The 19,359-nt window shown below is 39.2% G+C and overlaps 1 protein-coding gene across 1 annotated transcript in view; it reads right to left on the reverse strand.

Annotated features, from left to right (window-relative positions):
• ADK (adenosine kinase) overlaps positions 1-19,359 on the reverse strand; it is a 296,855-nt gene that overhangs the window by 7,307 nt on the left and 270,189 nt on the right. The window contains exon 10 of the mRNA XM_014956157.1: positions 11,350-11,436. Within this exon, the coding sequence (XP_014811643.1) occupies positions 11,350-11,436 (87 nt within the window). The remainder of the gene's footprint in view (positions 1-11,349; positions 11,437-19,359) is intronic.

Here is a 19,359-nt window from a genome sequence, read left to right on the forward strand (position 1 = left end):
TGCACATGTATGTTATTAATTACAAATGTATACATGTACAAACAAGTGCACACAGTAAACAAGAGCCTTTCCCTCTCTTTTAAAATGAGATGGCTTTGTGCTTCCCCAGAACTGTAGTGCCAGGCTAATTACAAGTGAGAGAAAAAAGGTTACCAACCCTTTCAGAAAAACAGTCATTTAAGATGTATATCTAACAAGTGTCAACCTTGAAATCTCACCCTCACTGAAAAGAACATTAGAAAAGCTTTCCTGTCTATACCACTGGAGGAAAGTTTTAATAAAAACTAATTAAACTACAAAAATCCCAAGTGGTTAACTGATTTTAGGGGCTAAATTTCTGGCAATTCTAATTATCCTCTTGTGGCTTCACTTAGTGTTTCACAACCATGACAGATGACAGTGAAAAACTGCAGTTAAATTCATCCTCCCTGACACCATGCTAAGCACTAGCTTCTCCCTCTCCAAGCAAAATCAATACCATGTTTGAGTAAACACGTTTACAGCTTTATTAGGATGTCTCGCTTGTTCTGTAACAGCTACTTGAAGCTGTGGTAACAAATCGACTCAACTCAGTTAAACCTAGAGAGCTGAGTAAGAGGCTCATCGATAAGGTTGTTATAAAAATAAACTGCAGGAGATCAGAAAGCTGGAACAAACAGCCTGGTAAATGTCAATATTTTTACTTCCAGAGAATGACAAAACCATGAGATCACGAATAAAATGTTTCGGAAGTCTATATTTACTTTATTTATAAAATGGTCATGTACTAAACGCATTTCGCTGCCTGTACAACCCCCTTACACAAACTTCTTATTTTCTAATCACCAGCTTGAACACCAAACCAAGCACGTTTCCAAGAAAAGCAGCTACTATTGGTATTGCTGTCCCTATCCCCCTGGTTTTCTTTATATTTACATTTTGAAAGTATTGAATTTCTGTAAGGATCACTCAGATGGGCGCACGTATTCCTTAGTCTGAGGTTATACAGCCATTTATGGACACATGCAAGTAATACAACTTTGCATTTACTAGACAACTACGAATAAGTGCAAGGAGTGGTTTCAGTTTAGCAGCCTTTCCCTGGGATGGAGAGGTGTTGAATACACAAACCAAAAAAGAGCTCAGACCCTAATGCTTTCAACCATCACATGTGGAAAACGTTAATGAAAGATTCCTGCAAAAATGTAGGAATAAAAAAAAAAAAAATAAAACTCCACTACATCCCTGTTATTCCATTAGGAATCAATTACTCAGAGCTGAATGATTTTATTGCATTACATATATGATTACCACTGTTTGGACAGCTCGCAGAGTAAGGTGCCATTGCACTTCCCAAGGCCTGTAGAGGTGCTTGTGCCCATCAGAGACTCTCTAAGGAAAATCAGCAGTCTTGTTTCTTTGATTCTTTGTGCAAGTAGGAACCGTGGTTGTAACTCTACAGCGGTTTGGTCCTGTGTAATGGATGGAGAACTTAGATCCTGATTTGAAGCCTGCTGAGACTGACAGGAGTTTTCCTATCACTGGCCTGTGCCTTGTGTGACTACTGCCCACCCTTTGAGGGGGAACAGCTCAAAGCTGGAGGACAGGCTTAAGTCTTTGATGCTGTGACACTCTTCACATTAACCAATGGACTTTTAACCTGCTGCATATCACCTCTGTTAAACCCCCAGGGCATCTTACAGTCCAAAAAAAGAATCACTTCAGTCTACAATATGCTCCAAGAAAGATGTGATGGAGGAAGCCGGTAACAAGGTTATAACTTCTGATGGTTTGGTCCTGTTTTTCATTTTTAAATCCACATGATGAACTTCGGGAAATTCCCTTTTGGATCAGAATCTGGTGGCTTTGGGCTTGTCTCCAACAGCCAGGATCAGCGTGAAACATTTGATAAAAAAACCAATCCTCCAAGCATACAAAGAATATTCAAGGTGCTCTATATGCCAAAGCAAACACAGGTATTTTCATTGGAAGCATTGTTGCTAACCATCTGAAAAAACTACTTTCCAGGCTAATGTTTCTCTTTGTTTTTCCTAAAAACATTTCCGAGAAAGTTTCCTAGAAGTGTTCTTCAAAAGCTAAAATTCTCCTTAGCCATTTTTGAGACTGCAGAATTAAATACGCTTGCATTTATTAGTACCTGAGGAAATTTTCTGAGCCTCAAAACAGATCTGTTGCATTGACATGAAACGGTGCAGATCACTACACCTGCTGCTTGGGATAAGAGGAAGAGACTTTCACTAATTTAATGTAGAAATAACCAAGTTCTAAGCAGAACAAAATGGAACACTACGTACTATCCTCTATTCAGTTGTTAACGTTGTTTGGAAGCATCATGCTTCTGCCATATATTCAACACAAAAGAGGCCCCGTGAGGCTCCATAGTTGAGAGTCACCTGCACCAAAGGCAGGAGATGTGAAGTTGTGTCTGCAGGAAGGGTTTATCTGCAGGTAGAGTCCCCCACCCTCAAGCCAGCGGCAGGCAAAGGAATCAGAAAGCAAGAGCCAGCGCAGTGGGAATAGGGCAGTTAGACATCCTACCAACTTCTTTACTTTTGTGGGCTGAAACACCCAACCTGGCATTATGTTCACGATGCTCCTATTCTAACACAGTGGCATTTGATGTCTTTTGCCTGTTTAAATATCTCTTACAGTCCTGGATTGATACTAATCATTTAGTGATCACCAATAACAGTAACGTCCTTTTAAGTAGAGTCAGAGATCAAACAACCAGCCCTGCCACTACCACTGATTTTAACTGCGACCATGTTTTTTTTTGTTTGTTTGTTTGTTTTTTTTTAATTGCAACCTTGCTGTCTCCTCACTGCAACTATGAGCTCATTTCAGTGTGAGAGAAGTGAACAAATTATGGGAGACATTACCAATGTATCACATAGCAGAGGCCACTGCCAGTGAGTGAGGGTCCTGCTGGCTAATACCTCCACCTGAGAAGCACCTCGGTGGTCATCCCCTCAATGGCCACAGCACCACACCAACTCATAACAGACGTGGAATAGATGACACATTTCAGCCTATTTTTACATTTCGTTGTGTGGTGTTGTATCTCCTGCGAATATAGCATCAGCTTCATCTGACACATCGTTTCTTAGGGGACTACATCCTGCCCTGATTCCCAGGGGAATGTTCTTGATGATCCAATCTGACTAGTGCCTCTGTCTCTACTCAGAATACATTAAAATAACACAAAAATATTACCAACAGTCTGCGAGCAAGGTAATAATAACTCATTAAAGTAATTTCTAACCTTCCACATGAACATTTTCTTTATCATTACATGATTTTCTAACACATGACACATTAACATAAAATGAAATGTTATGAGGATAGGGATAGTAGGCATGACAAAGTATTTTAAATGGTGATGATTTGCTTTGAGGCGTTAAGTCAATCTGTAATTGTCCCATAGCTATTACAGCAAAAATTGGAACTTTATAATTGGTTTTGAAAACCTATTTTTAAGACAGTAGGTTTATTTTTTTTAAATGTACGCAACCTATTCAACATTTATTTCTCACAAAGCCTGTCCAGAATGTCATTGAATTTATGGTGAGGTAAATTAGGTCTTTTAAAACACAATTTTGCAAAATATTAATCCTCTTGCTGTGTACTGAGGTTCCCCTCACACTGACGGTGTCACTGACAGAAGAGAGACACAGTGGCTGGAAGGATCAGGTCCCGCTTCCCTCTAATTAGAAACTTCTGAGGATTTTAATTCCATACACTGATCCTTTTAAATGGATCTCTCCCTTCTACATGTTATTTAAAAGATGACAGCAAGTATACTAATGTTTTGCCTCACAGTAATTCTATTACATATTTTCCTGGATTGCCTTTAAATTGTAGAGGTGAAAAAGTGAATTACCATATTTAAGTTACTATATTTTGATAAAAAATACATATGTAATAAAATTAAGAACCGTTAGAAACCAAGAGAAGGGTAACAATTAAAACAAAACAATTAAACCAGATTGGATGACAAATAGATTATACTTGGACGACACTTGCTGCCAGTTTTAAGTACAATGCCAGCGCAGAAGAGTTATTTCCAAAGAAATTTTGAGTGGAAATTGGTAAAAAGTGAAGTAGGGAATTAAAAAGAAAATGGAAATATTCCATGTTTTTCCTGAGTGATATCTATCTTTATGTTTTTGTTTAGGTAGCTGCAATTTGAACTGTGGCAAATTTCTAAATTGTGCCAGTCCTAATGCTGAAATTACCAGCGACCGGCTACACCATCGATCAGAATAACGACGTGCCTTTAGCTGAGACTGAGAAAAATCAACCAGGAACGTATAATCTGGTAATTTTCTAGTTTGTAGAAGGTCAGTTACAGAGATAACGTGGCCATCTAATAGCCTGGGCTTAGATGGGATGTTTATCTGAGAGGGTTAAGGATGCCATCAGAGCAGAGGGGCGGTAAGTCATGAGCGTGTTGACACGTTATCCCCTGGCAAGCAGAGATTGATGCCCTGTCTGCAGCTCAGCTATTATACTCCTGTATGCTGTTTATAAAACAGGAGTATTAAAGATGGGCAAAACAGGCTGTCAGTCAAAACGCTGATGACATGAAGAAGGTATTTTTATTTCAAAGCTTCCTATCTCATCAGCCATGATCTCAGTAACAACGGGATTGCTCAGAGGCAATTAGCCACCCATGTTGCATAAATGAAGACTGAGAGAGTGCTGATTTCTGTTATAACATTTATCTTTACTTCAAAGAAAAGACAGAACAATCCAAAGTAGTATCCCCTTGTCTCTCTGCTCGTGAAGATAAATTTTGTAGCAAAAATCAGCCATAACGAGTTACGTGCACATACATATTTAATTGATATCACCAAAAAAAAGTACCTCTCAGTCCCAGCTGGCAAATAAAATTGCATCTCAGAGCTCTGGTGTTATCAGAATGCAGTTCTTCACAGCAGTGATATTTTATCCACTCTCTATCAAATGTGATTAAAAAATGATGACAACTTCCCAAGGTATCTTAAACAAATATAAAAACCTTATACAAATTAAAGACCGCTGTAAGTGGATTAAGTAGCTTCTGATTTCACACTCCTGCTGTTCAGTAAAGAACTGTTTCTAGTTCCTTGAGCTCCCCTTTCAACAAATCTAGAATGTTTTAGGGGTGGTGAGTACTGGAGGGAGGGCAGCTCTTACAACAGAGATTCATACAGAAATAAAAACACAACTAGTAAGAGGAATATTTCATTTCTCTACAATGTTTTTAGTGAAAACAGATTCTTCAGCAATCTTAAAAAGCCCTGTAAATCCATTAAGGAACTTTATTTTTAATATAGTCACAGGCCCACTCATAATTTAGTATTCTGACAAACCATTCAAATCACCTGTCTCTGCTGAAGGCATTATCAGACCCTTTTGGCACGCTCAGCACTCCTGGTATAGCCATACAGCAACCACCCCTAACAACTTACTTCACTGCTCACGTGTGCACGTGCCTCCATCCACACAATTCCTTCACATGAAACACATAAGGGACTTATTAGACAAAGTCATGAACACAGTCCATCTTTGCCCTGTATCAGATTTATTGTGAGAAGATGGAATTCCCATTGCACAAGTTTCATTTTTAAATTCCATCAGCTGCTGCTCTTCAGCCACCAGCGCTGCCCTCTGAGGAGGACTGAGGCTGGATTTTCAGAGGAGCAGGAAATGACACCTGGGAACCTAATTCCTACAGGATTAGTGCCCACAGGACCAGAGCACAATTTAGGTTGGAAGGGACCCCTGGAGGTCACTTGCTCCAGCCCTTGGCTTAAAGTAGGGCCAACTCAGATCTGGTGATTTCTTATTTTAAAGATTCTTGGATTCCTTCCATAAATGACAGATTCTGCAGAACAACAACAGAAGAATTATTATACTGGATTCCATTCTGTTTCCATTTTTATCCATAATATACTTCTTTAAATCTACCTGCCTCAGTCAAGGTATTCCAAAGTTATTCTAGTGATTTTGCAAAACAGAACCCCGCTATTTTTTAAAAAAGGTTTCTGAATCAAACTTGTAATAATAGACTAGTAATGATGAGCAATTATTCTGTGCTCTATGGGTTCTTTGCAAACCTGTATTTATATTTCTTGTGCTGTGTTTTTACAAATATACATATAGGTATAATACATTCAAAGAATGCTTCACATTAAGGATAATATTTTAACATTTCAATAATGTAGAAGTATATACCAAACATTACTTAGCTCTGAAACGAAAGCTCGATGTCACTCTACAGAAAGCAATTTGCATTTACCTCATGAAAACAGGCTAAAATTTGAACAATGCCATGACCTTAAGACAAACCCTTAGGAGCCCAAGGCCTTTATCTAATTTGTAAAGGCATTTAGATTAAGATGGAAAAATAATGTTTAGAATTAACCTCAATATGAAAGATGAGGGAATGGCTTTATTGAGCCAGTCTGGCAGCAGAAACAGGAGGAGGGAAGTATCGCCACTAAGCCCTGTGGTCTCTAAAGCAAAGATACGGATGCCACGAGGCACACTCAGGCAAGGACACGTATGAAAGATGACAATTCCTCTTCTGCTGCTGTCCGTGGCTTCTATCAGAGCAGTGCTCTGATAGCTCAGACAGTAGTTGGCCATCTCATAAGATTCACGCTAAGTTTCATGAGAGAGAGAGCGAGAGCTGTTTATTCTGTAGGCATCTGCACCAAAAAAAATCTGAACGTCGCTTTCAAACTGTAAGCGGCAGCTTTATGAGATTCTGCGGTAGATGAAAGCTGCCAATGGGATTTTTAAATTGACGGGTGGTTTGAGCCGTTGACCTCAGCTTTAATACTGACAGAGGCAAATTGCTACCAGCTCGTATTTGGCACCGCATGATGCTTAATGAAGAGCTCCTTCTATCTCAGGATTTCTTTTCCTTGAGAATGGTGTAACATCTTCATAGCACGGTGATAAGTAACATACACTTGCTGTGATTGTTCTGTCACTGCTTCATCATGCTACTTTAAAATGATTTGTGGTTACATTTCATACTCTAGTACTTTTCATGCTGTATATGACTAAATCAGAGTAGATTACTAAGTCAATATATTTATATTGACAGAACCTGAAGAAACATCGATTTTACACCTTCTCCTATTCATTTATTATGAAGTCTCTACCCAGTTCCACTGAGTAGACAGATTCTAGGGGAGAGACTTGGCAGGGAACAATGGCAGCAACTATCAGAAAAGATGCTTATTGTTTTCATTCGTTACGGTGGCAATGACAAAGGGGAGCCCAAACAGAAGGCAGACCCAGACCTAGGCTGGCTAAAGCCAGTGGGATGGCATAAAGGAAGGCATAAGATGGCAAAACTGTCAATATTTCAATCTATTTATTGCCATTAAATATTCTTTGATTGTCATTATTGCAAAGGTTCAAGCCGGGGTTGACTAGTAATAACTATCTAAATGTTAATTTAACAAGTAATAGAATGTTCCCCAAACTCTACAAACGAAGGCTGTAATTCCATTAAGAGGACTCTGGTGACGTAAGCCACGTCAGCAAAGCTCAAGTGATTTGTCAATGTCATCAGAACTTGGAGGTGGAACTGCAACTTTAATTTATGGGTATTTCAGGGATTTATAACCAAAAATCTGTGGTATCCCTAAAATCCACAAGAGGAGCTGAGATGTGACAGAGTAAATAATTATTGCTTTAAGGTCTGGAAGGTAGCGGTGTCGCTGGAAAGCAATACAGGGAGAGCTCCAATAAAGTGTTTTTAGCATAAAGGTATTTGCAGTGATTTTAAAACTCGGTTTCTCATTCATGCATTGCACCAGCCCGAGCGGCAGGTGACTCGATGCCTGCAGTAAGAGGCAAGAAACTCAGAGATATTCCTGGTGCCAACTTAATAAAAACACATTTCAGCCGAAGAATGCAGTTCATTTCTTGTTGCTAGCTGTTGGAGTGAGCTAGTTCTCCTCCGAGGCTGGCGGCTTCGTGTTCAGAAATGCTGAACTCATGAATCAACTCAGAGTTAGAAGTGCCCAGAAACTTTGTGCCTTTAAACTTTTTCACGACTTTAAGTTTTCAAGACCTTCAGTAGTTAGATAGGTTCTAGAAAGAAACCCCAGACGGATTTCGTATTTTCCACTTTCACATGGAGAAACACACAAGGAGAGATCTGCCAAGTTGGCATAATTATCAAGAAGGAATTTCCTTACAATCTGTGAGTTATACCTCTGGAAGAGAGCGTCTCCATGAAAGACCTTTCAAAATATGATAGAGTCTAACAAACCTGACCTCCTAATGTAAAATAAATCCTGCTTGATGGGGTTAGGTCTCATTATATCCCACATTCCCCTCTCAGCCAAGACATTCGCTCCAAAAAAATCACTGTTCAGTCATGTTAATATGCCAGTCCCAGAGAAGCACGGGAAGCTTTGCCATGGGACTCTTGTTCTCTGCTGTTTCAGTACAGAAACTATGTTTCAGGAGAGACTATTATAACACTGAGTGCATTTTTGAGTTAAGGGATGAATTTTGAAACATTTTACTACACTAAAATCAAAATATTATATGTACGGTTGTCTAGGTAGTAACAACTTGATAAAAAGCCCAATTGAAGAAAGAAGCTAGAGAAAAACTGAAGAGAATATAACCTTCCCATGATAAAAATTCTGCCAGGACAACACCACTGCATCTGGCTCAATGCTAGAATCAAGAGAAGATACATATGTTGAGTAGTATTACCAACATTACTGCGCTGGGCTTTCTGGTAAGGAGACAATAAAGAACTTTCCCTGCTGCAAACATGTACTTTGAAAACACATGAAAAGTGTGATATAGATAAAATACAGACATTTCCCCCAAATGAAACACAGACCAAATCAAAGCCTATCCAGTCCAGTATCCTATTTCCTACATATGGGAAGGAAAATGAAATGACTCCATGAAGAAGACGACCACAGTATCTAAGACTCGAATCAGCTGTGTATCTAGACTGTTATGACTCCCAAATCTCCCATCTGGACTAAACCCGGGAAAATCTGTTCTCTGAGGAGAATAAATGACCAATTTATTATTTATGGAGTGACAGAGAACTAAGGTATCTCGGAAGCTAATGAAAGAGCCATGGATATGCGAAAGCTCCCGTTGCTTTGTGGGTCACAGCAGAGAGAAATGTGGCTCCACAAGAACCTAATCTCAGACGCTGCCCCTCAGGTACGTGTGTCCCCACAGTGAGACTTCAGACAGACTGGCCACTGCTGAGCCAGCCTCCAGCACAGAGGGACAAACACACGTGGTCCTTTCTTTCCTGGGTGTCAAGGGCAACCTGGACAATGCCATACCACCCCTGGACTGCATTGCCCCTCTGCTCCATACAAATATCTCAGTGCAATTTTTGGGGGCACTGAGGAAAATAATTACATCCACAAACACTGATACAGGACATTTGTTAAGTTTACCCCAAATACAGTGAAGCTTGTCGTATCCAGACACATTACCTCAACACACTTAGGATGACAAAGGGAAGATCTATTTTCTTTCCTTCCTTCCCAGCAGAGTTTAGCATTTTCCATGTCATGTTTCCCCTTGGAGAAAGGAATCTCACAACTGATCCAAGACCAGCCTGAAAGGATGTGCCTGAACTCCTTCCACTGCTGGTAGAAGGTTTGGAATAGAGTCTGCTGTGGCTCCCATCAGCCTTTCCATTCTGGATGTTCTGAGTAATTACTAAAGTCAACGTTTTAGCTCTTCTACAGAAAACCAGCAGCTACGGTGATGCCAGGGAAAAGGATATAATTTAAAGAAGAAGGGTTAGGAGAGACCAGGCAGTTCTTAAAGCCTGATCATGTGGTTGCAATAGAGTTCCTGCAGGTAAACTATGAAAGAACACAAGAAGGATTATCAAAAAAAGATAAAAATCCTGATTTCAGAATGCCCAAAATCTGAAGAAATGACAGTAAATACAACCTGAGATAAACATGACAGACACATGAAAAGCTGCTTCTTGCTGAGGCCAAGCTTGGCTGGTATCTACTGTATTGCTCACCCGGGCCCTACCCAGTGTTACTTTATTTTCAGGATCTGAAAACAGAATTGGCAAGATCTTTTCTCTCTTTTTTCACAACAAGAACAGCAGCTTATGGCACAGCCCATACACAGAGCACAGGTATACAAGGACAAGCACTTGATGAAGGTGTTATTTACATTACAGTCACTGTTACTTACTGGTTCACATTTAGTCTTGTTTGTGATTTAGGAACAATAGAGAGTGACAAGCGTGCACTAGAAGGTGTATGAATAATATGATCTAATGTGTTTCCCTCTGTTTCTGTCCTTTTGATTCACGAAAGCACCAAAGCAATGAGTAATAACACTCCTATTTTCAGCCAGATTTAAGCATGTACTGAAAATTTATCATTGGTTTAAGCGATGCATTGAGTAAGGACGGAATTACTCACGTGCTTAAGATTAAGCTTATGTTGAATATTTTCTCTTTCTTGAAGCAGGACACAATTCTGTAGCTTTAATTTGGTAACAAAGCTGCTTGTTATCCCCTTCACAGCTACAAGACTGAGCCCTGCAATTCTATTTATAAAGTCTCTTTGGTAATGTTTCTAGTAAATTAGTGACTAATGGAGCTCCTTACAGCCACCACACACTGGATATTGGAGCCTTCAGGATGCAATAGCGCATCACAGAACTACACGTATGAAGGTTACAACGAGTGACAGAACTTTTGGATTAGATTGGGTTTTGGCTTATATTGAATCATTTTTTAAAACCGGCATAGACAAAACATCCTCTTTTTTCCTTAGAGCTTGCGCCAAAAAAAATAGTAAGTTTGCAAATGGATATTAAGCAATGCCAGATATTTTCTGGGTTTGTTTTAACAAATTAACCCTTTGTGTTCTTTTCTGATGTCCAAATAATTGTATTGGAAGCAGATGTTCTACCAAAATTGACATGATCAGAAGACATTATGCTCACTTATTAACATACTGTTTAATATTCACTACAACCTGTTTTAAAGAACAACAATGTGTTAACATTTAAGCCAGGAGGGATTTCTGTACACTATATAGTACTTGATGCAGCTTGTTTATGCAACAGTCTGACAGATACAATTAATCTCATGAAAAAGACCAGAGTACAGCATAATAGCATATCATTTTTAAAGTAATAGAACACACTTTCCCTTTGAAAATCAGAACTTAATTAAATCATGCAACTTCCGGATGCAGAGAAAAGCTCTAAAAGAATGAGCTCATTCTGAAGGACAGTTCCATGAAAAAAAAAGTATATTTTATACAGGGAGAATAATAGGATAATCTCTAAACAAGAGAAAGAAGTAAGAAATACCTCCAACAAATGCATCTCCAGCTCCATTGGTATCCACAATTTCACTCTGATCACTCACCAACACCGGGAAAGTAGTCACTTCATTTTCTATAGTGGAAAGGGAGAATAAAACGTGAGTCACTTGCAAATATGACTTTGAAAAGCACAAAAACCAATGAAAATCAAAACAATTCAAAACTGGAGCTCTGACCTTTAGCACAATTATTTGCATAAAAATAGATTTGGCTTATAATTCTATCTGTATTTGCTGCATAGGGATAGAGGAACACATTTGATCAAGCTATTTGTTGTGGACATTTTCATTAATTGCTTCCAGCTTAATTTCTTTTCTTTACCTCCTAATACTAAGGGCAAGAGAAAAAAAAAAGAATCAGTTAATCAGTTAATCAGGAGGAACAATATAAAACACCTGGGCATATGGACAAGACTAAGAAAAATCCATCCTGCAAAACCAGTGCTTCCTATTAGTTGCAGAGAGGTGATGTAGGCTCCAGAATGGCCAGTCCAAGCTTCCAAAAGTTGAACAGCAATTGCTGCACTGTAAAAACCCAAATGCACATGAACTAACTAAAATAAAGCTGTGAAATAAAAAGCAGGAACTAGTGTAAATCAAAGTGCTCTCAAATTACATCTTTTTAAAAAACACACATATGTAAGAAGCCTTGCAACTTGCCATCTGACAAGATTTGCTTTCAAGATTTCAATGACTTCACCCTCTTCCTTAGTATTTCTTTTTTAAAAAAACCACATTTCCTTCTCTGCAGCTCCCTGCCCTCTACTGGCACCCGTTAAACCTATTGCAATAGGTGGATACTCAGCATCTTCACCTCCAACTCGCTGCCACACCACAGTTCAACATAATTACACCACTTAGGTATGATAACTTTAGAGTTCTAGGGTTATAAATTTAATATATGCCACTAATTAATCAGCTATGGCTTTCCAGGTGGTAATGTCATAATGACGTGATAAAAATATAATTACCACCTTGTCACAATACCTTGTTAAAGTGTAAATTACCCCTGTAACAGAGCCAATGGAAGTTCTGCCTCTGGTAGTCAGTATGCATTAAACTGTCTCAGAGCAAACAGATTGTCCTTTGGCAGACAGCAGGAATTAAAAAAAGGGGAGGGGGAAGAAAAGCCTGTCAACCACTGAAAATGAAAATCATCAGAGCTGTTTTCCTTTAATTTTTGGTAAAAATAGAAATAAAAAGGGGAATAGATCTTCCAGTAGCTGAAAGCTGGAGATGAGTAGTTTCTTCACTGTCCAGCGACAGAGCAGATCATAAAAATTATTCTTCCACTGACGTAGACAGTGGCAAACAAGGAAACCCAGTTTGGGAGGCAGATAAAGAATTCACAGCCTCAAATCAGGCAAGTCTGTGTGTGCTGCAGAGGTACCAGAAGGATCCTGGTTTCTGTGAAATGCAGTGTATCAGCTCTACTGCTCTTCACCATCTGCTACTAAGTGAACCAGGCAGATATAATGATGCTGCCTCCAGAGGGAACTGTTGGCTGGCCCACCAGGAGGGGAGGGGAGCATTAGCAACAACCAGCCATGAGAGGCACAGGAAAAAGGGTAATGAAAAACATAAGATGAATATTCCAATTAAAGAACAGGTTTCAGTCAGTTGTCAGTGCATTCGGCGCTCTGTCCTGTTAGGAAAGCTATTTAGGAAAGTGCTTCAATGCCGTGTTGTGCTCTTAAGATAGCCTTCAAGAGCAATGTTTTTCAGTAATTTTAACAGGATTCATTTGAAATCAAGAAAGAGAGGTCGTAGATTAAGCTCTGCCAGACGAGCAGAGTGTATTCATCCATTTCATAAGGCGGCATATATGATTTGCTCTAGGTAATACTAAAACAATGATCAAAGAGACAGCTCTGTTGAAGACACATTGTAATAAACTAACCCTCTCCCTTCCCAAGTGTGCACGGGCACACACAGATGTTCTACGTTACAGACACAGCAGGCACTGGCACGTGCACACACATGTGTGCGTTTGGGCACAGACATTGTATTTCGAATGCTGTAAATGGGGCTTGGCATCAAACAAGACTCCGTTCAAGCAAACTAACACCAATGAAAGTTCTCACCATCATCCTTCTCCTTTCTTTTCCTCCCGTGTCCTGATTCCTTCCCTCGGCTCCCTCTAGTACTTGCAGGGAAGTATTGCACTAGGAGCTCTTATTCCAGTCTTTCTGCAGTAGATGTAAGTAACTGGAATAGTCTAAAACTCCGAACACATCAAGGAATTCAGCTGGTACAAGAACACTCTTTTTTTTTGTTCTGATCACAGTTTTCCATCCCTACGTGGGTCATACATTCTGTCTCTATAACTTTATGTATTTTCAAGAGGAGCAATAATTTCATATTTTGAAGTACTGAAGTTTCAGAAGCAGCTAGCACAGCTTTGCAGCACATACTACATTATAAAGATATTACCATCTGCACAAACCCAATAGGCAAATTATCTTTTTTTAACCTTAGGAGAACTTCTACTAGCATAATAGTCTGCTAAACTATAGTTAACAATAACATACATTGAAAGGTACAACAAAATAATACTGAGGCTTGTTTGTTGTTTTTTTCCTTCATAAGAAATGAAATCGGTTAGAATTAAAGCTGCCATTAATTTCCCTTGCTATGTCTGTGCAACAGCATAAAGCCAGCTAACATCTCTCACTGATCTGTGTTTTGTAACAGCCAGGCACAACAGGGTGAATTAAGATGAAGCAGAAGTCTCCATTCTGGATATCCTTGCTTTTGTGACTTTAATGTTGCTTTAACTTCATTTTGGTGTGTGATCTATTATGTTATAAAACTCCCAAATCCATCATAGCAAACACAGAGACACCTTGGCTAAGTGCACTGGTCATCGGTGGCCTTGCTTTTCAAAGTCAGTTCTGATTTCATTTATCATTCTGAGAGCTTATGAAATAAAGAATAATTACGTAAGTGTTTTAAAGTCCAAGCGCTGGCTCCTCTGGGCATAAAATCCAGTGTTCTATTTTTAAGCAACAAATATCTTCTATGGTAAAAACCCTGGAATACAACACATTCCACTTGGATATTATTTCCTAGAAGCCCAGAATTGTGAGTGCAAATTGCAACAAAGTGTCTATAATTAGGGAAGTTTTAGTAAAAAGCATTACTGAAATGTAAAATTTGAGGATTCGGCTCTCTCATTAGTGAGGAACTCAACTGTTTTAGAATGATACAGAAATAATAAAAATCAAACATTAACGTGGTGATTTCATAGGCTGAAGCCAATACTCACAGATAAATCAGAACGAATCAGCTCACTGGTAAATTTAGTTATTGTTAATTTGTCGCATTATGTACATAAAGATGTGAAATCTATCTTTATTTTCCACAGGCAAAAATATGCACTAGCATATCTAGCTTAAGATATTTTTGTAGATAAAACAGTCTGGAGAGATGATAATGGGAAAGCAATATTAATTGAAAAAACAGTGCTCCTTCCATTCTAATACATTTAAGCTCCCAAATGAACACAAGCCTATTTCGTGATGTTAACTGAAACAATCGAACTCTGATGGTAGCTGCAAATACTACAGGTCTGTCTTTAAACCAAATTAGAATCACAGACTACACGTCTACTCTTAGTACAGTAATAAACACCAGCAAGCAATCATTACATCCAATTAGGCTGAGTACTTTCCTTAACTGGGTCATTTACCAGTCTCTCTTGCTCTTAAAAGTAGATTAAATGTGTAAACTTACATTTAATTACCTGTAACAGAACTCTTATGGGCAACATGTTGGAGTGTCCTTAATTTTGTATTAAAATAAAATAAAAGGAAGAAGGGAGCCCTAAAATATATACAAAAAAAGTCTAGCTATTTCCTCAAATAAGCTTTTGATCCGTGGGCTGGTAGTGGTAGTACAGATGCTTACAAGATGGAGACACATTCATGTTTCTTTCGTGAGCTTTAACTTGTAAAAAAAGGAACAACTGTGAAACAGAATTCTGTCCCATCTCCTCCCCACCTCCATCCTCTCTAATTTTCTTCAGATCGGGGGCCAAAAACAGATAAAAAGAAAGGAGGAAAAAAAAAAAAAAAAGAGACAGGAAGAAGTTAACAGGACATAGAAACCTGAACTCAAAACCTATAAACGTCTCTGGGCAGCTATAAGGTAAGAGGTAATGAGAAAAGTATTTGGAACCAGCCCATGTCAGTCAGGGTGACTCTGAGCTCTCACCTCTCTCCAGAAGGTAGAACCCAGAAACCTACAGGCTCCAAGACTCCGCATCTTTTCCAGCACATTAATACATCTTTAAAAATTATTAGTGTAACTACACTTTCTCCTAATTTGTCTGCAGTAAAAAATGCTGTTGCTGCTGTACTTCACACAAAGAACCATCAGCACCGTTCAATCAAAGAGGTGCCCCAGCTCTCTGGCCGTGCGGGGCCAGCACTGTCCCAAGGCAGAGGGCAATGCGGGGCAGGGCGAGAAACCCCTGAGACTTCCAGCAATGATGGATCTCAAACCTGGCAGCGCTGATTCGACCTGTCATTTCAAAGCAAACAGAAGGAGATCCTGCATTTTCAGGCTGGGACTTTCAGATAGCTGTACCAATGAGCACCCCAGGCCCCCGGCACTTTCTGCCTGCGTGTTGAGTGTGCCTTGTTTCGCATGCCAACATCTCCTCTTCTCCTCCATCTAGTTCTGCAGCCACCCAGGGCTCGGCAGAAAAACAGGGAATTTATTCGTGCCAGCCAATGAAGTTAAATAGTGTAACAAACAAGATGCATGTCAGCCACGTGCTTTGGGATCTTTCTAATCAAATATTTTAATAGTACACAACAAACGATGCTGTATACTAATGAATTAAATATGTAACCAAGAAAACTTCATAACTAATAATGAAGAAGAGGTTAAGCCTTTATTGCTGTAACAAACAATGCTACTCCAAACAAGTTGTGGAGTAGTTGTCATTTATAATAAATTACATCTTTGCTATGATATAATTAATTAATTCAAATACTAATTTATTTCCATAATAAAAGACCCAAATAGTGCAATTAGGCTAAAATTCTCCTCGCAGCTTGCTAAGCAAAACTAAGTCCTTATAGCTGCGTTGGCCAGGATGCAAAGAACTGTCCCTCAGAGGCAGCTAGTTAATTTTCAGTAGAAAAAGAGAAAGAATATGATGCCAAAGACTTTGAATCTTCTGTGGCTCTACTCAGGGTCCTACAGATTTCTGTAGGGGAAATGAGAGTGTGCAGACCCCGTTTTCCCTCTCTCCTAGGAGGTAAAGTTAATCCAAAGATGTTCAGTGAGACTTGCCTTCCCTTTATAGCTCTCCCCAGACACACACACTGTCCCATTATCTAGTCAAGAGTATTTTTTTTCAGAAGTCATATTCATAGCATCTAACTACAGTGTGATTCATGGCGTTAGAGTTAATAGGGGAAAGAAGGTTCTTCCAAAGGAGCTTGTACACTCATACACATCAGCTATTAGCAATGATGTAAAATTAAACACTATTTTTGCACCCAGCGTACGTCCTCTGAACCTATATCTGATTCTGGCTGTTCTCCTGATAATTCAACATCACTCCTTCGAAATAACTCTTGATTTATACCAGCGTAAGATCAGACTGAGAACTCTGTATCTAGTTAAAACAGTTGGAAAAAATGTGGCAGCATCAACTAATGATTCATTAATAGCTTCTATAGGCCCAAATTTATTTTGTTTACTTTACAGAAGGTGTGGGAGCCACTTTAACGTCAGTATTTTCTGTACCATCACTGCCAGTACCATGAGTTGAAGCTCTACTTTATTTCTCACATTAAATAATTCTTGTTTGCACAAGTAACCAAACCACTCTGACTGTGTGCAAAAGATGGGGAAGCAAGAGGTCAACAGAAAATACTAGTTTTGCTTCAGTTTGGTGCTAATATAACTTTTTTTTTTTTCTAAATAATATATGCATACATATATGAAAAAACTGCCCTAAAGAGCAAGCCTCTGAATTTTTCTGGCATGTGTCACAATGTTTAAGGTTTAGAATGGCAATGAACTCTGTTGGAAAAGCCTTTCGGAGGACACGAGAGCATTGCCATTTGCCCGCTGGGCACTGATTTCAGAGGGAGCTGAAACTGCGCCCACTCAACTGCCAGAAAATGCACTCCTGGAGCTCGGCGCGGTGCTGGAGACATAAGGTAGTGTTCAGAGCTAAATCCTCCTCCTGTGATCCCTCTCCCTACCAGGAAAGGGGTTGAGGACTCGGGAAAGGCAAAGGGTGTGAAGCCAGAGGCACCAAAATTAAGAAAAGCTCAAAACTTTTGCAGATGTTTCACCAATTCAACACAATGTCCCAGAAAAGCTCAGATCAAAATCAGCCCCTGAAGATGGAAGAGGTGGGTAACAATAAACAACACCCATGAATTGCATGGTCCTGGTCTTTATGGAGAACACAGGGAATTGATCCCCGTTGCATAACGCCAGACTGACACCAGTACAGCCACAACAGCCAAACAGAACCAGATCCGGCCCTGGATATTAACCAAAATAGAACCCTATCCCTGTACTGTAAATCCTACATGATTTGGTTTGGCCACTGTACATCATATTTGACCCTCACATGTAAAAAATTAAACCAACACTCCCACCACCTTATTAATTTTTAAGCTGTATATGGGAACGGGAAATAGAGACAAATCAATTTCTGTCCATAAATAGGTAGCTCAAGAATTGAAAACAAACGCACATGATCACAGTCAGAATTTCAATGTCTCATGTAAAGAATCTATCACATACGTATGTCCAATTACACTGACAGATAGGTCCTAGCTCACACATGCTCTTCAACCTTCTGAAATTTGGCTATGGGGACTGTGCAAAAAATGAAGCATCTCTCAGCTCAGAAAGCAGCCTGTGCACTTCACCTGCTGTTTGCACTGACCCCCACACTAGCAGGGCTGCAGGTATGTCTGTACTCCATTTCATGGTATTCTCCAGACATATTCTAATCCCCTGCCTAGTTGGACCATCAAAACACTCCTATGGGAGAAGATTCTGGCAAATATCAACCTATAATAACATCAGAGCAATTCCTACCCAAAAGCTGATCGGGGACTGGGTGAAAAAGAAAGGAAAAAAAGGAGAAAAACACATTATAATTTGATTTTGAGCAGGAAAAAAACCCGTATTATGCCTCACATTTTTTATACATTAAGCATATTGCCCTAGTGGGGCAAACACACCTGTCAAAACTTGCAAGCTTTCTTAGCTATACCTTGGTTTCAGAGTGGTGAACACAGAAATCACATCATTGAAATAAATGCCATGTTACATGACAGCTTTGTTTATGCTACATGATAATCTGAGAAGCATGGGTCGTCAGTGGAGGCAGAAACGGGCCCAAGGCACTTCTATTTTACTTGAGCATCAGTAAGACTGAAAAGAGAAGGAGTGAGCATTAGGTCACTACAGAGCAGTTCTGAAGGAGCTTTTTCTTCTGGGAGAATTTATATTTAGTTCCATAAATACAATCAGTCCATCAGAATGAAGGAGACAGCCTTCCCTAGAAACATTACCAAAAATAAGTTAATGCGTATATATATACACGCTTATATATTCTCCTTAAAAAAATTACAATTTTACAATTATTGTTTTCTTCTCAAGCTATATTTGCAAATTCTGTCTTGCCTTTAATTATGATCTCCCTAGACTACTTACTTATTTTTGCAGAACAAAACATGCTTGCTAAATGAATTTTCTCAGCGTTTGCAGGTTTTAGAGCTATTAGAAGATGTCACTGCAGTGGAGGCTGAAAGTTGTTCTAATCTCAATGGAAAAATATTCTGCTCTTAAAACGCCAGTTAAAAACAGAGCAACTCCACTGTTTTTAATAGAATTCTTTAAGCATTATGCCAGTCTTTCTAGAAAGAGAATTTGGCCAAAAAATGAAGTTTATTTTTCCCCTAAATTAGTTGCAGATTATTTCTTAGATAACTAAATATCCCAAGCTATGA

Source organism: Calidris pugnax, unplaced genomic scaffold, assembly GCF_001431845.1.
Source record: "Calidris pugnax isolate Ruff unplaced genomic scaffold, ASM143184v1 scaffold196, whole genome shotgun sequence".
Classification (NCBI taxonomy): Eukaryota; Metazoa; Chordata; class Aves; order Charadriiformes; family Scolopacidae; genus Calidris; species Calidris pugnax.